This window comes from Vidua macroura, chromosome 3 (genome assembly GCF_024509145.1).
Source record: "Vidua macroura isolate BioBank_ID:100142 chromosome 3, ASM2450914v1, whole genome shotgun sequence".
Lineage (NCBI taxonomy): Eukaryota > Metazoa > Chordata > Aves > Passeriformes > Viduidae > Vidua > Vidua macroura.
In genome coordinates this window covers 16,725,671-16,745,755 of record NC_071573.1, presented here as the reverse complement: position 1 = coordinate 16,745,755, position 20,085 = coordinate 16,725,671, and the positions used below count along the sequence as shown (strand labels likewise).

Genomic DNA, 20,085 nt, shown 5'->3' with positions numbered 1-20,085 from the left:
AGAAATAGCTTTGGCACAAAGAAAGCCATTTTGCACATAACATTTTTGATGGCATACACGAGGGTGCTATTGTTACAGTGAGGACTGGAGCTACAAATTTCCTGGTATGCCTTTAAAAACTGAACAACAATGCTGTCATGGGGTTTTTCCTAATAAAAAAATTTAATGGAAAAATTTAAACAAAGATCAAACATAGAAGTATATTCAGCTGCAAATCCAAGCATGCCAAATACATAAAAGACACAACCTTGTATCAATTGATACATTAAAGTTGTACACACACTACTGACCTACTTAGCTTGTTGTAAGTTGAATGTCTGGCTCTTGGTGTTGTGTACTGGGCTTGCTCAGCTCTGCATTTTATATTTGAGTGTTGATTTTGCAAAGCACTTGCAGTAGCAACCTTGAAATTTCAAATTATTTATTTATTGTTTCAGACTTTGTACTACTTCTTGGCACATTCTATACCAAAGAAATATAGCACCATTATCATGGACTATCATAATTTAAGGCTAAGAAACATTCTCTTGTTTACTTATTTTTTGTGAAGTAGGTTGTAAATCCTCTTTTTCTTTTTTTTTTCTAGACGGTAATAGCACTTGTTCAATTACAACAAGCCATTTAGTTCTCTCCTGCCTAATGAATTGAAGAAAGAGCTGTGCAACAAAAATGTCAAGATGAACAGAGATTCAGAATTCTTATGTAGAGAACCATCTGAACAAATTTTAGGGTCTAATTTTATTATACATATAATTACCAATTAAATTTGTTACAAAGTACAAAATCTGGAATTTAGGAATTATCCTTAAATGGAGAGTGAGGAAGTTAATCAACTTCAGCTGAATCAGTGTACTCTGCAGAGCAAGGTATGCAATAGATTTAATTCCTAAAACATTTTCAGTCTTTAAAGTAAAATACTGGAAATAAAAAATGGGAAACATACACTCCAAATGTATTCCCCAAAAATAAAGAGTCATTTGGTCAATTCAGCTAAGCCAGATGAATATTTGTTTTCTTAAAATCTAATTTCAATTTCTTAATGCTACTTTAATGTAATTCCTTCAGTACAACAAAGGTATTGAAATGTAATTACAGTGGCAGACTAATCCTTCTAGCTATACACTGCAACGTAGTTTTTTTATCAATAGACACTGGTAAACATTTCACCCATGGAGTCTAAAAGCAGAACTAAATGAAGACAAAATTAAGCTTTTGGCCCACAACAATTATTTTAAGATTGTGCATTCAGCAGCAGGAAAAACATTCTCAGTATAAGTAAAACATATTCAATATTCCCATCTGAATAATCTGTTGGAAAAAAATATCCTCTAATGATTTTCTTTAGTATATTCAAGTACATAATATGCTGGGGTTTTTTTTAATGGAATCTGAAGGACAATTCTTTACTGTAATGCTTTGTACACTATAAAAGACCACACACATAGACCAGTTAACCTGATGCAGTTACATTTTCATTGCAACATGTTCTCTTATTAACTAAGCCCAACCAGCTTGAAGTTAAATAGGCAAGGTAAGGCAAAGATAAATTGTTACTACTGTAGAGGGATATTAACTTCATCGTGGATCTAAATTCTTGCTTACAGTCATTTAACACAACTACTCCTCCTCTTCCAGTATGAAGTTCTGTGCCCCCTTCCTTGACTGTTTTCTTTTCTAGCTATAGAAAGAGGAAGCAAAGATTCCTACTGCTGACCACAGTTTTTATTACTGTACTAGGGCAGAAGCCTAAATGGTGGCATTTTCTTGCTTTCACCTGAGCAGGAGACAAGAATATGTATACAAACTTCCAAGAACTCCTTTATAAGGAGAACTGTTTGGATAATAGTGCTCCTGAAAGACATAATCCATGAAAATTCCCAACAAGTTGATTCAGGCACAACAGTTTACCTAAAAAAGAAATATGTAATCTAAAGGAATTTTAAACAGAAACACACTGAAGGTAGCACAGCACTGGAGAGAATCAAAAGCAACACAGTACATCTACAGTCAATTTCCCAGTGGAAGGACATAATTAAAAGATTAATTTTCAACACCTTGGACAGTCAGAATACACAGGGAAATGTAACTTCCTTGAAACACAAACAGAATAGTAGATAGAAGAAGCAAAAGAAAACGGTCTGTGTATCATAAAAGCTAAAATGCTGGCTAAACTTTGAGCAACTTACTTTCAGTGACTCCAAGTTAGTAATAAGGCTATTTTTACAAACATGAAATCCTCTGTAGTTTTTGGAAGACACTTACTAAAGTCTGAAATTCACAAGAAAATTTGGTAAGATTAAAGATTTTCCTGTTAAAAAAGACAGTTTGTCCAACCTGCTATTCCAGATCTCTAGTCAGAGAAGCATGTGGGCAAATCAAGAGAGTATCCTCAGAGAATACTGCCTACTCCCAAAAGGCCATTTTTTCCCACTGTTGCAAAATTTCAGAGTTAGCTTCATTGAATTAGAGAACCATCAAAAAGTACATGAGCAACACTGACAAACAGCAGCACCACACCTGAAAGAAAGCAACCCAATCCTGGCACGAGTACCTTGCAATTGCAATCCCCAAAGCAAAAGCAGGCTGCCACCCACAAACCCATGACACACGACACTTGCAGCTGTAGCCACGAAGTTGCTCCACCCAATGCAGAGAAATGCATTGACTGAGCTACAATTGACCAAAATACAGTCAGCGCATCCTCAATCATAAGAAAGGAGTTGAAAACATCCTCTGTGGGCCCTGCTCTGCATTCCAACAGGATGGAAAAAAAAAGACAAATATCTAAATTCAGCTTTCAAGCTGTCTCCCCAGAAATTACAGAAATGCAGTAAGATCTTACACAGAGGAAAACCATGAAGAATTAGCTAGTCTATAAGACAATACTTAAAATTCATTGCAGACAACATTGACTTAATATTGGTGATGTAAATTCGATGTCAAATAAGCCAGCTGAGTGTCCAAGAGAAGGCTGTTATCCATTTACTACTGAGGGAGATTTTTGTATCTGGTTCAACACCTGTGATGTGCAGAATTGGGTTTATACATTGAGTTAAACAAGCCATCCTCCCAGTATGAGAATCCTATAGCACCATATTTAGGCATGGCTGGTAGAGGATGGCCAAGGACAAGCTGGGATCCAATGGGCTGCAGGCATTGGTATTATAGCTAAGCGTTTTATTGCAGGAGAAGACAGCTAAAACATAATGCAAAACATTATGTATCATGCCACAGCAATTCCTCAATGAAGAAAGAGTTTTTTAATTTAAAAAAAACCTCCTACTGGAAACACTTAGTCCTTTAACATTATCATGAAGCATATAGTTGACAAAATAAGGAAAATCCCCAGTTCATCTTGTAACAAGAACACAGTTTGAATAACATAGTTGACAAAATAAGGAAAATCCCCAGTTCATCTTGTAACAAGAACACAGTTTGAATAACAAACAGCACCTAAAAGGTAGATAAAAGCCCTCTTCTTCGATTGCAGTTCTCTAATTCCATTTGCTGGGTATAATTTTTGATATTTCATTGTTTAGTAAGGCACTGGAGGACAGCAATGGCTTCAAAGGTAACAACACTCTAAGAAGTTCAGCACTTTAGTTGCAATTTCCAGAGCATCCAGCAAGTGAAGTGGAGACAAGCAATGAAAAACTTCAGTGCTCCACTCTTTTCCAATAGATACTTGTAATAGTTACAGCAAAGAGAGCAAATAGTTCGTATTAGGACAAAAGTAACACTTGTCAACATTATTTTTGCTTGTTTACACTGGATTATGACTGTTTCATGCCAGAACATGTTAAAATACGCTTAAATAAAATGAACAATTAGCAAGTATATGTAGTTATTTCTCTAGCATTAAATTATCTCTCACTATACAGAAGTCTAATTTTTTCAGAAGAGGAACTAGTTTTGACAGAAAAGTTATAAAAATGTCAAGTTTTTTTGTTTAAACAAAACAGTTCAATTTTTTTAATAAAAGCCCTTTAATGATACTAGAGAGCAAAAAGGCAAGGAAAAAATATAGCCTTAGAGGTGTAATCCAAAGACAGCCTTACTGTTACAAGTGCAGAACATCTTTCTTAAACTTACCTCTCCTCCGTTAACATACTCCATCACAAAACACAAACGATCCTTTGTCTGGAAGGAATATTTCAAGGACTTGCAAAGAAAACAGCAAAATCAAACCAGTTATCATCTTATATTAACCCAATGTCTTGCACTTAAACTGTAACAAAATTTTATCTTTTTAAGTAGAAAATTCTGATTTTGGTAAGAACTTTAAGAGTAAATAAGAGCGTAACGTTTTATCTGGAGCTTGAGATGAATTAACACAAAAACCTTCAAGTTTTTCTTCATCTCTGCTACATGTCCACTGATATGAAAACATCATGCTTATTACAAGAAAGTATTAAATGGGCACTAAAACATACAATTTCATACAGTACCAGCTATTTCCACTCACTGTACTCTATGATGTCCACTTCCACAGTGTCCGTGAAGAGAGAGATTATCATATTCTTTTTCATTTCTCCCAAATGAAATTATAAAAGTCATCTTAACATCCAGCATGCTTTCATTTCCAAAGCAAGAACTTTCTAGTTTCATATTATGGAATGTTAAGGATGCTAAGTGCTAAATTAATATATTAATTTCCATATAATTTTAGAGTTGCAACAGATGTCATGATCTTAATTAAAAATTTTGATTTATTCATGTTGACTTATCAATGATACCACAGAAAATCTACAGATGAAGACTTGGCCTAAAAGAAATTAAATGTAGTAAAACTACATGTGACTAAACTGTGTATCTCACTACAAAACTTGCTGAAGAATAACAGAAATATAAGATACAACTGCAGTACCAATGTTGCATTTTTTGATGCAACAAAAGGACCCCTACTCCTGCTTACCATTACACTCTAATTCAAGAAACATTGCAGGACCTCTTTCATCATTACTGAATTTCCAAGGATATTTTGGCCCATCAATGTAAATGCAATCCTCTGCTTTCGAAAAAAGTTAAGTTTTTCTAAATAGGAAAGCTTCCATGCTATACTTTGAAATTTTAACACCAAAAAAAAAAAAAATTCCTGGTCTCAAAAAGCATGTCTATTACATTTTGAAATAAAGGGAAGTATTTTTTAATATATTCTCAAACAAGAGGAATCAGAATTACTTCTACAGAAGACAGTCACCAGTAAAGTTAAATCAGTTAATTGTAATTTGTCATGAGTCTCAAAATTTTCATCTTTTCAGTCTTTCCCTTCTGTTATATATTAACCATATGAAGACAAAGGTAGTGAGGTTTGAGTTTTGGGGCTCTGTGAGTTTCTTATTTTGAACAAATCAAACAGGTATTTTCATTGTTTTACTGAATTCTTAATTAAATTTTCTTGGTAAAAATGCTTACACCTCTGTGAAATTAATAACTTTTATTTTAGAAGTGTTCATAGACAAAAACTACAAAAATTGCACAACAGTTACACATTTCTACAATTAAATTTATTTTCAGTACAGTAAAGCTTTACAAATTTATTAGAAATTTTATTTCTTAATTCTTAATTACATATCCTTATCAACGATATCATAAGCACAAGATAGCTACTGATTGTTTACAAATCATCCTGAGAAAGAATTCAAACTTTGTAAAATACATTCATAATTAATTATTAAATATTACCTGCTAATGTACTTAAAACTAGTTCCCAATACTTACTGTTAAAAAAGGGTGTCTGGTGTTTTTCAATACTCTGCTTTCTGTAAGGGTGTGAGCCACTTCATCCTGAGAAATAAAGAGGAGAAGTAGGTCTGAATTAAGATATAAAATTGTTATTTAATTACTTATAAGGAAAAGGTCAACACTTTCAGAAAGAGAAAGCTACAGTACAGTTTTGAAAAATTAATGAATCTTCACATTTTTTGAGGAAATATTTGACAAAAAAACGATTTAACATATTTTATTTGGTTTCCTTATTTTCTTGCTTAAAAATAAAGCCTTTTCATTCAATTCAGAGAAGAAAGACATTATAATATTGGATTTGATAGCTTAAAAACATAGTCATCACAGCTTCACAGCTCTGGTATGAATCACCTGAACAATGTATCTACAGAGAGACTAAACCAATGTGTGAGACATGTACACATGGAATAACTGACAAGCAAATATAAACCCCAGTCTCATCTAGCCAATTGTTAAGTCAAGTCAGGTTTTCTGGTTTTAAACTCTCACTTGGTTTGGTGTTGGTTTTTCTTTTATCCACCCAAACTGTCTTTAGGCAAGCAGTGCTCCTCTGACCAGGGTGAGCATCCCTAAGGACATTGACCTCATCCTTGGGAATGGGAGATAACCACAGAACCCACAACTCATTTCCAGCCACAATTTGGAAAAGAGGCACTTTTTGGAAAGGAGGAGAGAGACAGTGACACTCTCCTGTCTGTGAGCCCAAACAGGAAAGATAAAAAAGAGCTCCGTACCAAAGTGAGAGAAGGAAACGGAGCCGTTGCTGTGAATGTTTGCTTCCTGGCAAGCTCATCCATGTTTGTTCCCTGCTCCCTCCACAGGCCCTCTCCCCAGCCCCCGGGGCGGGCACCATGCAGGGGGCAAAGAAGGAGCCTGGGGGGTGCCAGCGAGGCCCCAGGGGCATGGCTGTCACACCAGCAGGTGTGCAGAGAGCAGAGCTGGCCAGGGGTGAGGGGATGAGGATGGCGGGCAGAGGGCTCACCCTGAGCTACAGCACGAGCAGCTCCTGAGGGCTAAGGAGAAAAGCACAGTGCCTAGGGGATTCACAGTATGAATGCACAGCCATTTTATACAATTCTGCATGTAACACATGCTGTGAGTCCCCCTTCCCAGGCTGCCAGGCCTGAAACACCCAAGAGCCACTGGGAGGGTGCAGCCATTTTCTGTAGCGCTAAGCCACCGCTGAGCTTTATGTTACACAGAACTAAAGACTACCCTGGTGTGACTCAAACTTCTACTGTAAACCTAGAGAAGTAAATATATTTAGTCAGAGTACACGTTATTATTGCCACAAATAATACCAATATAATAACATTATTGTACTACACACATGCTTATCAGACTATGCTCTGAAGATAAGGTATTATTAAACTGGAAAGTAAACACAGATGTCAGGAGTTTTAAATTAGACTTTAAAAATTGTCAAAATAGGAAGTTGAACAACAACAACAGTCAGTGGTAATAAATTATGATGCCATTTAGCTGAATAGCAGTGCAACAGTGGGTATATACACTACAATGATATACAGGGGGAAAAAACAAAACAAAAAAAAACACACTTCAAGGAGAAAAACAAGCACAAAAGGTTCATTTATCTATTTATTTATTTTTAAACCTCTGTTGTTCACCAGATGTATGGCATAAAAAGCTAGCAACAGCCAGTTTTTCTGAAATTGCTTCAGGAGTCTGTAATACTGGTAGTAATTTCCTTGCAAGTGTAGTATTAAATCTGTCATGTAAACAGAATAAACAGATTTAGTCTGAACTGGGCAGATGCTATACAGCTGTCAATGCACCACTTTTCTGCTTCATACTATGCTTAGGGCTTTTATAAGGCTACTTTTTGCACAGGCAGGTAGCAATAAGACAAGAGGGAATAGTCTTAAACTAAAAGGAGAGAGATTTAGATTAAATGCTAGGGAGAAATTCTTTACTGAGAGAGTGGTCAGACACTGGCAACAGGTTGCCCAGAGCAACTGTGGATGTCCCATCCCCGGAGGTGATCAAGGCCAGGTTGGATGGGGCTTTCAACAACCTGGTCTAGTGAAAACCCCCACAGCAGGGGGATTGGAACAAGATGATCTTTTAGGTGCCTTCCGACCAAAGCCATTCTGTGATTCTAGAGCGTATATTATACCACTTACATGCTGAATTGGGACTGCAGAGCTATTCTACCTAGTGACCATATCCTTAGCACTGATCTCCAGAGCTAAATGCTATTGATAAATCCCCATAGCATGTTCACAGCCTGACTGGGCTAAATTCAAACTTAAACAGTTCCATCTCTGATTTCTTCAAAATTTCTCTACCTTTATACATACTTCTATGAACAAGATTTTTTTGCTAACCTTAGACAAAGTTTCCCAATAATCAGCTTTAATCAATTCTAAAAAGTCAGTGATATTGTAGCAGGTAACAATGTAATTAGAAAACTCCTAAAATTTAAAAATCTTTTTGCTATGTTATTGGTACAAAAAAACAAGCTGAAATGCTCTGAAGGCTGGAAGGACACAAGCCAGCAGCTGCAGAAAAGGAGCTCACAAGATTTCCTGAAGATCCCCAGATGCCAGGGGTGAGCAGAACACCAGTCAAGGATGTCAGGCTGGAGACTGAGGCTCAGCATGCAGCAACCAGACAGACTCTGAGACCAGCAGGGCAAACCACAGAGACTGCTGCCAGGTCTTACAAGGAGGGCCACTGAGGTGCTCCTTCCCATGCAGAATCAGAGGAGTGCAGCACCAATAGCCTCTGTTCTTCCTGTACCTCCTGACTGAAGAAGAAAAGGGCACTCTTTGCTGCTGTTAGCCCAAATCATGCACATGCTGACCAGGTGCCACGGCACACAAGACAGCTGCTGAGGGCATGTAGAACTCATAGGTCAGTCTCTTCACTGCTGAAGACATAAATTTAAGTCTCTCCCTCTGTTACAGGGCTAGTTATAATGATACTCAAGGAAACATAATTGTCTTTGAGGCCTCCACTCCTCAGTCAAATTTAATTGCAACTGATCTACACATTCTAAAGCTATCAGAAAGCGAGTGACAGACAATAAATATAGACTGCAAGACCCTTGTAAGCCCTGTTTTCATAGGTCAATAGGAAAACCATAAAAAACTTCAAAATATTTTAATATTTAATCTATGTAAAATAGTATTTACCCATTCACATTCAGTTTTTACAAATACTGATACTGTCAACCTTAAGCATTCAAAAATATCACTCAGACCCACGTTCCTCGAAACATCCTCATTTAATAATGGGATTATTTTTAATTGTGTCTCATGTTGATAAATGTATGTAGGTTTCTTGCTTTCAACTTCTGTGGAAACAGGATTCAAAACTTCAAAATTGCTAAAAACAAAGCTCAGAGTAGATTATCTAAATTTAAGCTTGAGTGATATTATGACCATGCACAAGAGCCAGTGACACTAATCAAGTTTAAGTGATTGGACAATGCCAGTTTAAACCACAACTTCAGACATCAGCTTCAGACTTTTCCTGTTTCTCAAAAACTGAAAAAATTGAATTGTTAGTCCCACGCAGAGCAATCTCATACAACATAGCTGGAATCAAGCACAGGCCCATTCAATTAAAAGTGTTTGTCGAGTAAACCTGCAACCGACTTAGAAAAAAATGTGAGGTATCCAATATGCCCCACAATGCACTTTTTGTTGTATAAGCTCAGATTGCACTATCTTGCTGCCCAATAAACTCTCTCGGTGTTTTAGGACATTCCAGATTATAATATACTGGGAAAAGGCATGCAAAATGGTTATACTTTTTTTCTTCTTGCATTCTTGTTTTCTGAAGATACACACATACTTTTATCAAACTAATCAATACACCTTATGTATTAAATATTGATTACTCCATTCTTTAAAATGACCCAATACTAAAAATATAAACTTTCTTACCTTTGCAATAATTACTTCTTTTTTCAAAATCTTCATGGCATAGTATTTGCCACTAGCCTTCTCTCGGACCAGGATAACTTTGCCAAACGTGCCTTTGCCCAGTAGTTTTAAGTAGTCAAAATCATTCATTGTCTATAAGGAACAAAGAGCAAGGATTAGCAAGACCTAGATTATCCAGTTCCAACATATAACCAAACCCTGTTACCAATAAAATAAGAACAGTTTACAAAAACAGGCCCAATTCTGTGATTAAGTTTGTAATCACAGAATTGTTTAGGTTGACAAAGATCTTTAAAATCATCAAGTCCTGCTGTTAATCCAACACTACCAAGTCTGCCACTAAACCAGGTCCTTAAATGCCACATCTACATGTCTTCTAAATAGCTACAGGGATGGTGACTCTGCCACTTCCCTGGGCAGCCTGTTTCAATGCTTGACAACTCTTTCAATGAAGACATTTTTCCTAATATCCACTCTAAACCTCACCTGGAGCAACTTGAGGCCATTTTCTTTCATTCCATCACTTCTTACTCGGGAAAAGAGATCAATCCCCCTCCTCTGGCTATACCCTCCCTTCATCAGGCAGTTTTAGAGAACAATAAGGTTCCCCCTGAGACTCTTTCTCAAGGCTAAACATTCCCAGCTCCCTCAGCTGTTCCTCATAAGATTTTACCATGGACACTTCACCAGCTCCATTGCCCCTCTCTGGACACACTACAGCATGGATCAGATCACTGAACCTTTCCCCTTGGATTATGGGAGTTTCATTCTGCTTCCCTTCCCTGTCTTTCAGTTTGGGGAGGGGCTGAGTGCCCAAACAACACTGCTCTTGCTGCTTTTCACCAAGGCAAAGAAGGCAGCTAGCTGCTGTCATTAAACCAGCAGGATAAATCGTTCAGTAGTATTAATATAATGCTCAAAAGCCAAGTACTGCACACACTTTTATTTTTATAAAGCACACACAGGACAAAGCCTTAGCCTAAAGCAGCATTTCAAGAATGCACCACATTTAAGAAAGTTCATCAACTCCTGCATTACCAGGGACATGCAAACATGGTGTATTTGTATTACAACAACCACTGCACTGATGGCTTTTATGAAACATACAGGATACTCACTGAAATGTTGTGCCTGTAAGACTTTACAGCAGCCTTTGCATTAGAACTTTTAAAAATTTCAGTAGAGATTACAATTACTTGGTATTTACATTAATCAATCTGGCTCTGAAAAGGAGGAAGTGGCAAGTTTTCATCTTTCCTGTGACTCTGTTACTGCCCTAGCTTTGCAGGTTAAACGCAATACATCCAGCTTGTTCAACCAACAGACAAATCAAGTCCAGTAGGTTTGTCAGCTCAACTGGCATGCCACACATGGTAAGAATATGATCAGATAATCTCAGATCCCAAAACAGCATAGCAACTTTTCTGAGCCCAAAGTTTGAGTCAATAATCCTCTTACTTTTACAAGTTCATTTCACAGCCAGTTCAGAAGCATTGGTCTCTGCATTAGATGCAAAGATGAAGATGTAGACAAAAACCAGAACAATACTGAGAGCACAGTGACTGCACAAGGGCTGCCTTGAATTGACAGCAGAATTTACTTGGCCAATCACTGTGTGCTTCTACAGCACATCTTTCATTATGCTGTGTTAGTGACTTGGTTGCAGCACCACAAAACCATCAAGTTTTGCAACTTGAGAAAAGCAGCTACAAATTCTGCAAGCTGCTTTCACCTATTCTTGTTATAGCATTGTCCCGCAGTATCAATGACCTTTCTTCCTTTTTGAAAAACACACCTCAAAACATTTTTAAAGAGTAATTATACTATGAGTCTCAGTATTGCTAAGTTAAATAGACTTAATCCTGTTTTGTGAGCAAAAAAGACCATCTTTCGTCTTCCCAGTGCCTCTTTCTATCACTAGTCGTGGCCTTAGGCAGTTGTGTTGAATAACTGCCTGAATATCCTGTTCTGGATAAACTTCTACTTGTATTTTCCACAAGTGAATTAGTACTTTCCTTATCTCTACCAGAAATAACCTCTTAACACTGCCTACATATTTCACAGACATTCCAGGTGTAGAGGCATTGGGCATATCCCTGGTGTGCGATCGCAAATAGCAGCAGCAAAATATATTCACTTGTGCGAGAGAAAAAAGGGCAAAATTACCTTCTGAAATTATTTATTTGTTTAAGCTCAAGTGCATGGTACTATTACTGTGGATCTGAATTTGCTGTTGACAAACTCTGAAAGTAATTTATGGAGTTGCTCACTCAGAGTTAGTTTGCAATGTGCTCACGTAAGAGGTTGAACTGAAGTTCTGTCCACCACATCAATGTGCAATTCCTTAGCTTTTAAGTGTTCGACCTGCAACTTCAAAGCTACAAAAGGTCTTCAACATTCCATTTCAAAGCTCCATTCAGAAGAAGATGCTTCCCAAATATCAATTTTCTAGCTAAATCAACAGGAATTAAATCTTTTGCCCATCTAACTGTTGATTGGTAGCTTCTAACCTTGATGCTCACACAAACATTTTGCAGTGACAGATCTTGCTTTGCTGCCCAAAGCACTTCACATCAGGAGGAATAAAAATGCATTTATCCCAGCAAGAAATATGGGTAACAGAAATTTCGAAGGCTCGGTATAGTTTTTACCTAAAGGAAACTCACTTTACACAACTGAGAGTAAAGTTAAATTTTATTACTATAGACAAATCCTTGAAGAGTCAACTTTTCCAAAAACTACTGTAATGTGTGATAACTCCCAGCGCATGATGTCGTATGTAAAGCTGTGATCATAACACTGTGTGGCTCCTCGTTTTCAATCAACTAAAGGTAGGACTTCTCAATGATCACTTTCAGTTCAGCATTTTGGAAAGTCAGGTTATCTGCTTGATGGTTCTGTGACAACCATCAAGCAGAAAACAACTGCCTTTGAGAAAAAGCAGTGAATATTGACAAAAACCCATAAAAAATTAAAAATGCATTCAAAACACAATTCAAGCAGAAGATGAGTAATTCAGGGCAGAATCCTTCAGTCATAAGCTATTGTGCTACCTCACAAACAATGGCTGACAGCTTTATTGATAAAAAATACTGAGCTGTGACTGAGTGACTGTGAGCTGAGTGACTGTAAACAACCTATCCCTTTAACAGTCACAGATTTATGAGATCATAAAGCAGCCTCAAAGAATTAACTTCTCCAACATTTCTGATTTTTCTAAGACACTGGAATTAGAGACTGACCATCAGAGTCTGAATACAACCAGGTCAGAAAAGATGCCCTTTGCCCATACACAGAAGGAAGATCTTGGCACAACTGATCGCAGACATGGATTTGATGCTTTGATGCTAAGGGCAGCAGATCAGTCAAATTGAAAGACTGATTTGCCCAAAATTTGCTTACATAATGTTCAGCAAAGCAGTCATGAATCTAGATGCAAGCTCAGTGAAAACAAGTTAAAAATATATGTATATTTATAAGAGAAAGGTAATAGGTTTGCAAGATTTTGAGCCGTGGCTTAACAGCACATTATGGCGGTAGTGTTAGTTCTAAGAATAAAGTCTCCTGATGCTCTCATTCCTTAGAAGCTTAGCAGAAGGCTTAGAGATGATACGCAGTGCAGGGTAACTCAAAAAGTCTGCCAAAGAACACAAGACCTTGGGAGATAAAAACACAGATGCCATAGCTAGGGGTGTACTGAAAACTGGTGGAAAAATGGAAATACTTCCTAAACCTGAAGGAAGATGGTAACTTTGGAGGCTCCCGTAAGATTGGATTCTTTCTCCTTCATGATTTCCCCTAGTTTTTCATTCCTGCTGTACTCCAAGTTTTGAATCTTTTTCTTCTTAATTTTAGGCTTCCCCTGAAAAATCTGTTCTTTATTCATCCTGCATCCTGCATATCAAATTTGTAAACAAAGAAAAAGCAAAGAAGCCACAGGAGACTGCACTAACCAAAAAAAAAAAAACCATTATGATGTTCAGCTTTCTATAAAACTTTTTACTCCCCTAAGGAAATACCTGTTGACCATCTAAACACACCATCCCCTATGGACGATCTGTTCAAAAAAATACACCCTAATGTAGGTATATACACCCTAATGAAAATTCCTACCAAAGAAACTAACTCTTTTTTTTTTTTTTTAATTCCTGATGTGCACAATTATTAGACCATGTGGAGTTTTCATCTGATTTCATCAGAGAAAATCTCTACTGAGAAGTAATAGTACAGCAAGAAATAAAAGTAGTTTGCTAAGAATTTTGAGTATTACAAATTTTAGTGATGTGTAAAACTTGAATTGCATGTTGACACCATTTTAAAAAATTGGGGAAAAGAGGTGCTTCTGTTTTTTGTAGCTAATCTAAGCAGGGATGTAGCTGTCATGTTTATTCAAATCAAGTTTCACATCCTAAAGGCTGTTTTCTTTTTGCTACCTTTTCAGAGAAGAACAGGCCCAACTCCTCTCTGTCTTGTCTCTTAATCTGATTATGTTCTTCTACTCATATGTATACCATCTGGTGCATGCACAAGCAAAATTCACTGGGCTTAGATGTAAAATCAGGTGACAAAACAAGCTTTTGTCAAAAAAGGACGCATTGTGTAAAAATCCCTGAAAGGAAAGATACCCAATACAAAAAAAAAAAAAAAATCAATAAAAATGCATTAAATCATTATAACTGAAATGGTTCTGATTACATTAACAACTATGAAAGCTTAAACAACAGCTTTTCAGAGACATTTCTACAAAACAGAAACAGTTTTTCAAAGACCTATTTTTCACAATTTCAATGAAGTTGGAGGCAGTGGCAATTCCCTGTCATAATGGTCACTTCATATTTTTTATTCCAAAAACTTCTGAGCATCTTTCATTAACATCTTCCAACAGACAGAAATCTGCTGTGGGATTCTTGAGTTCTGGCTCTATTGTTTCCTTTTTTTTTTCACTTCATTACCTTTTTATTTATCTTTTTTTTTTCTAGTTCTGTTATTTTGCTCTGTTATTAGATGTTGAATATCAACAGTCTTCATTTCAGCTTTGTTTTGTAGAGCTTGGTTTTGGCTTGTTGCCAAAGCCATTAAATATTCCGTAGTGCTGCCCATACACTGTCCCACCATATTATTTCAGCATTTCTTAAAGCGCAAGTGGCAAGACAGAAACAAAACTGATCCTCCTACCCCTGTTCCCACAACCCCTTTTTTTTGTATGGGAAACTGCACTGTGAACAAGGAGAGCACATTCCAGATAAACTACTTGTATCAGACAGCATTAACATTGACACCTGGAAAATGAGTGTTATGCAGTGGTTTTGTACTTCACTAAGAGGATACACAGGCTTGGAACAGTGCTCAGATCTTTAACAGAGCAGACCCAAATCCCTTCCACATAATCACACTGCCTCTCACAAGGCTGACACATCTTAAACACTGCCTCTGTCTTGCTGTCACTTATCTTTTACCCTGGAGCACAGTCATTAAATATCCATGCCGTCAGGCAAAAGGTTTAAAGTCAGCCTGACAATATATATTCAGAGTATTGTTACAGCTCTCTATAATTGATTTTACCTTTTTCTATAGCAGACAAAGGTTAGAAATTTGCATACAATGAAACTGCAGAAAAGAACTCTTTTTAGACTGCAATCTCAAGTTCTTAAAAATTAGGACATGATAGAACTAAAGTTACCTATGACATCTTTTTATATTTTGAAGGCATAGCTCTCAGCCCTGGCTTTTCCATGGTTCTTGCTTCATGTAGCACAACAAACAAAACATGCTCTATTAGTAAATAGAGAAAAGTTCACCTTTTCTTATATTGTTCATCACTCAAAAGCATTCAGTTATGTGAGCCATAAGACTGTTTTGCTCTGTCAGCAGACTTATACTTAGTTTTCTACAAGTTTCACTTCTAGCTAGAAAAAGTAAAGTCAGTCCTATGTAAACTGGTTATTATTTTTTCATGCAATTTCAGTGAATTTCTTGAGTCATATCAACTCTGTATAGCAAATGAGAGACATGACTTTGAGTAGTCCATACAGGACAAAATGGAGGCACATAAGCAAACTTTGAGTGGCATCAGATCTTTAAAACATGCTCTTTGTTGTTTGTTTAACCTGTTGACTCTGGAGATGCAACCACAAGTATGTTATAGCCAGCAATGTACATATTCCTACTTACACCAAAAGCTGTAAAGGACTGCAGAAAAACAAAATGCTATTTTCTCTTACTTCATTGAAAACTAAAGCAAAGTTATTTCCCAAGTTATCAAAAACCAAGGTCATTAAAAGCCAGATCCTGCTAGCCTTTATCATGCAAATTACCTAACTTGTACTGGGTATTATTTGCATGAGAAAAGGGGCAAAAGCACTTGTCTAAAGAAAATATTTTATTACCATACTTCTAAAATAGCAAACAAACAAAAGGATGAAATAATAGTCAAATAATAAGAAGAATGTTAGCATGTGCCTGAATGGTTGAACTTTGTTTTTCGTAAGTGCCATATCAGCTGAACCAATAAACAAAACTAGAGCAGTTCAGGTTTATTGAATTAAATAAATACTTTGATCTTATAATACACAGAAATTTATGTTGAAATACTATTCCCTGCATATTGCTTTATGCATCTAGACCATTCTCAAAAGTTGTTTTTTAAGGTCATTACCTTTCTTTTATGATGGGTTGTTGAAGCATCCATCTCCTCTTCTCCTATATTGTCTATCTGAGAAGTTGGACTACAGTTCATCCTCTCCTCTTCTTGCCTCTGAAGTCTGTCTGCTACAGCCTGGATTGCTTCTGTCCATTCTTCCCTATCATGAACAAGCCAACACCTCTATTAGAAACTCATAAAACATAAAACATATTGCATAGTTCATAACATTTTTCACATGCTACATTGCTTCAATGTTCAATCCTTATGTTACACAGCAGAAGACTCATACTAATCAATCACTCCAACTTCCTTCCAAATCCTGCATTTTCTTAAAGGGGGTGAAGTTGACCAGAAAGGATCACTATATGGGTAACTTCAAGAATTAGCAGCTTCTCATTCTGAAGTATTTTAGTAGCGGGAACTTGAAAACATTTGTTCCAGGTATAATATACCTGAGAGCATGTCATCTCTTATGCAATAGTATCTCATAATAATAAATTGCTCTTTTAAGAGACTTTTTGGTATTCCCCCTTGCTTCAAGACATTTTCACTGAAAATGGTTTATTAAATCACATCATATGTTCAAGTCTTTGTCTCCTCTTACAGGAGGACTTACAGACAAACTCAACTTGCAGGCTTTTCTGCAAATTTCCCTCAAAAAAGACCCTCAAAGATAACTAAATTTCTACAAATATCCTAAAAACCTGTGGCTACACTGAGGGGCAGGCCCAGGTGATGGTTCTTGTGGAAGGACAAGCAGGGCCAGCAGAGCAGCACAGACACATCAGGCAGCCCTTGAGCAGGTCATAGCCCCACACCAAGCACACTACCTGCTGTCTCTTGCTCAGCCAGTAAGGGATATGGGATATTTTCATGGTATTTATTACTGAATGCAGTGTGAGCTACTACACTGCACAGAAAAAAGACACAGTACCAAGGTAGAATAAAAAAAAACCTCTAAGTGAACAGAACAGAAAAAGCAAAGTTGTTGTTTATTTACTGATACAAAAATGACAGCCAGATCATAGTACTGGTCTCAAAAGGACAGATGTCCACAGTGGGATGATTCAGTGCATCTAATCGTAGACAAAGTAAGAGAAATTTGAGTGCATTATTCCATATCTCCTACATGCATTAAAAAACTTTTTGGTGCATTAAAAAGTTAATTCTTAAGCATTTGTGAATGTTTACTGAAACAAGAAAAACTAATAAGCCAACATAAAATAATTTATAATAAGCATGCTGCTTTCTGTGCCAAAAGAAAGGAGCACATTAGGAGGAGTAAGACAGCAAGGCTGGAAAGATTTCAATCCAGGCTTTGGATGTTCAAAATTTAACACTTCAGAAACATATCATGACATAGTTTTGGCTTATTTGAACACACTCATCCCACCTACTCATAGGCAACTCTTACTCTAGTTATGAGCTCAGATAATATTTTACAGAAGCTGACTTAAAAATCTTTAACTAACTGCTCAGAATGTCACAGTTCCAAGTGCTGATTGCTGTGCAGGTCCAGCAGAGACTCTGCTGAGGCTTCTGCACAAGGATTGTGAAAAGGAAAACAAGAATAAAACCCTCACCGTTCCTCTGGAGTGTCTACATGGAACGTCCTCTCTATGACAGTGGTCCACTGAAGACATCTGATAATGAATGTGTTCGGCTTTGGTCGCTCTGTTTTCATTAGCTGACATTCTAGACAAATACATGACATTGCCTTTTTTATACATTGCCAGTTAATGGGTGAAAAGCAAACAAAATCACTTAGATGAAATTCATTCAGCTCATGTATCCCCATTCAGGATCTATCCAGCACACAAGGAAATACAGAACAGCAATACAACCACAGGTTGTCTTGGTAAAATACCTTGCAAAAGGTAATAGGTAACAATAAATCAGGTGAAGAAAGCAGTCAGAGGAATTGATAGAACTTGTATCATTGTCCATATAAAAAGTGCAATCTCCATTTTGTTAACTTGGTCTGTGTTATGAGGCTAAGAAGAGTATTAGATCCTGGATTGCTATAGCATGCCAAGGAAACAGCAGTAGCCACTGGCATATTTTTCCATCTGCACCCAGCAGGAGGAATATGACATTTTCCCTTCAATGGTAACCATGTCACAATTACTGTTACTACTGTCACTTCAGGGTAAGGTTTATTATAAAATAGCCTAAGAAAATTCAGATGTTTAAATTAGTCTGATTATTAAATATAGAACAATCCCACACACACCACCAGTGGGGCTGCCCCAGGAAATCATCTAATTTTCTTTGTGCCCTAGGGCAGAATCAGATCTACCTATGCTATTTCTCATAAGTATTTCAAAATCCCAAAAAAAGTACTAATTTCAAAACCCCTGTAAACAAACTATTCCATCCAACTATAAAGAAATTAACTATTTTTATTGCTGTAAGATTTTTCCTAGGATTTTATGCAACTGTTCCTATAATTTCAGCATACTGTTTCTTGTCCTTTTGACTAAATTACTTCATCTTTCCAGCAGCTGTCCCTTTTAGACATTTGAACACTGCTTTTTATCTCTCTTTAGTCTTCTTTATGTCAGTTCAATCGATGTGTCCTTCACCAGTTGCACTTTCAGATTCGAGATGTCCCTTGTTCCACAACTCCAGACATATTATAGACCACCTATTACTCCTTTGTGGCAAGACTACAACGCTGGCGATTCAGGCAATGGTTCGGCGTTGCTGTGTATCAGTTCTACAATGCGGCACCAAACATTACAGCTGCAAAACTCTGACAAACTAAAACTCCTTATTCATGCAAATACATTTAAACATTTTTGAGAAGCTAAGGTTACTCTGTCAAAAGTGTTACTCGTTTTCCTACAGCTAACACATTGTAGACACAAACCATTACATCTCATGTCTGGAATATCATCACTTGTTCAAAGCTGATCCAGATCAAATGTGTGTGTGTGATCTAAAATGATTCATCAGGTTCACAAATCAATCAATAATGGTACAGTAAATTAATTCCTGTTCACCTACAATCTGCTGTAACTTCTTTTTGATATAGCTACCACCTACCAGTTGACCCACACCTTTTACTTATGTAGCTTACTATTCTTTATTCCAGTTAATGTCAATGCTTTGCAGAAGTCATATGACATGTACCACTTAACAAGGCATACTTTCCTTTCACAGAAATAAATTATTTTGGCTTGACATATTTTCTCTTGACAAATTCAGGATCCTGAAACCTCAACTATCATCTACTGCAATTTTTTTATTTGAAAAAACAAAGAAGTGTGGAAGTGGATATGTCTATCAATAGTATTTTTTTCTGCAGCTTAGCAGAACACCTCAGAAGCTTGACAGACACAGGTATGAGAAACAAAAGAGGAGTGAATATTGTCCTGTGCACATGTGTATTCCTTGATGAACAAACTTATATATTCACCAAACATCTATAAATTATTACTGAAGTCAGACTGCTCACTGTCAGGAACAGAGATGACATTCCATTTAACAAATATTTAATTAAAAAAGAGAAACAATAGTTCACCCTCATTGCTTACACACACACTGCTAGGTCTTGGATGGAAGGAGAGCCATCCTCAACCTGTAGAAGAAAGATCTACAGCAGAATGGACACAGGAAGAGGGAGTTTAACACAAAAGCTGGAAGAGAAATAAGGCAGACAGAAGCACGATGAAGTATAGCTGCTTAGGGTACCTAACCAGGGTTGTAGCTCACTGCAATTACTCATGAGATCAAAGAAATCCTCATCTTCAGGGATATGGTTGAAGTCCAGCCATGATC

At 36.9% G+C, this 20,085-nt stretch overlaps 1 protein-coding gene across 1 annotated transcript in view; it reads right to left on the bottom strand.

The window, feature by feature from the left end:
* The window catches only part of AKT3 (AKT serine/threonine kinase 3), a 150,051-nt gene that overhangs the window by 41,578 nt on the left and 88,388 nt on the right, over positions 1–20,085 (bottom strand). Inside the window, exons 4-8 of the mRNA XM_053972578.1 lie at positions 17,886–17,997; positions 16,315–16,459; positions 9,660–9,791; positions 5,722–5,787; positions 4,093–4,161 (exon numbers count right to left, since the gene is read on the bottom strand). Coding sequence (XP_053828553.1) covers positions 4,093–4,161; positions 5,722–5,787; positions 9,660–9,791; positions 16,315–16,459; positions 17,886–17,997 — 524 coding nt within the window. The remainder of the gene's footprint in view (positions 1–4,092; positions 4,162–5,721; positions 5,788–9,659; positions 9,792–16,314; positions 16,460–17,885; positions 17,998–20,085) is intronic.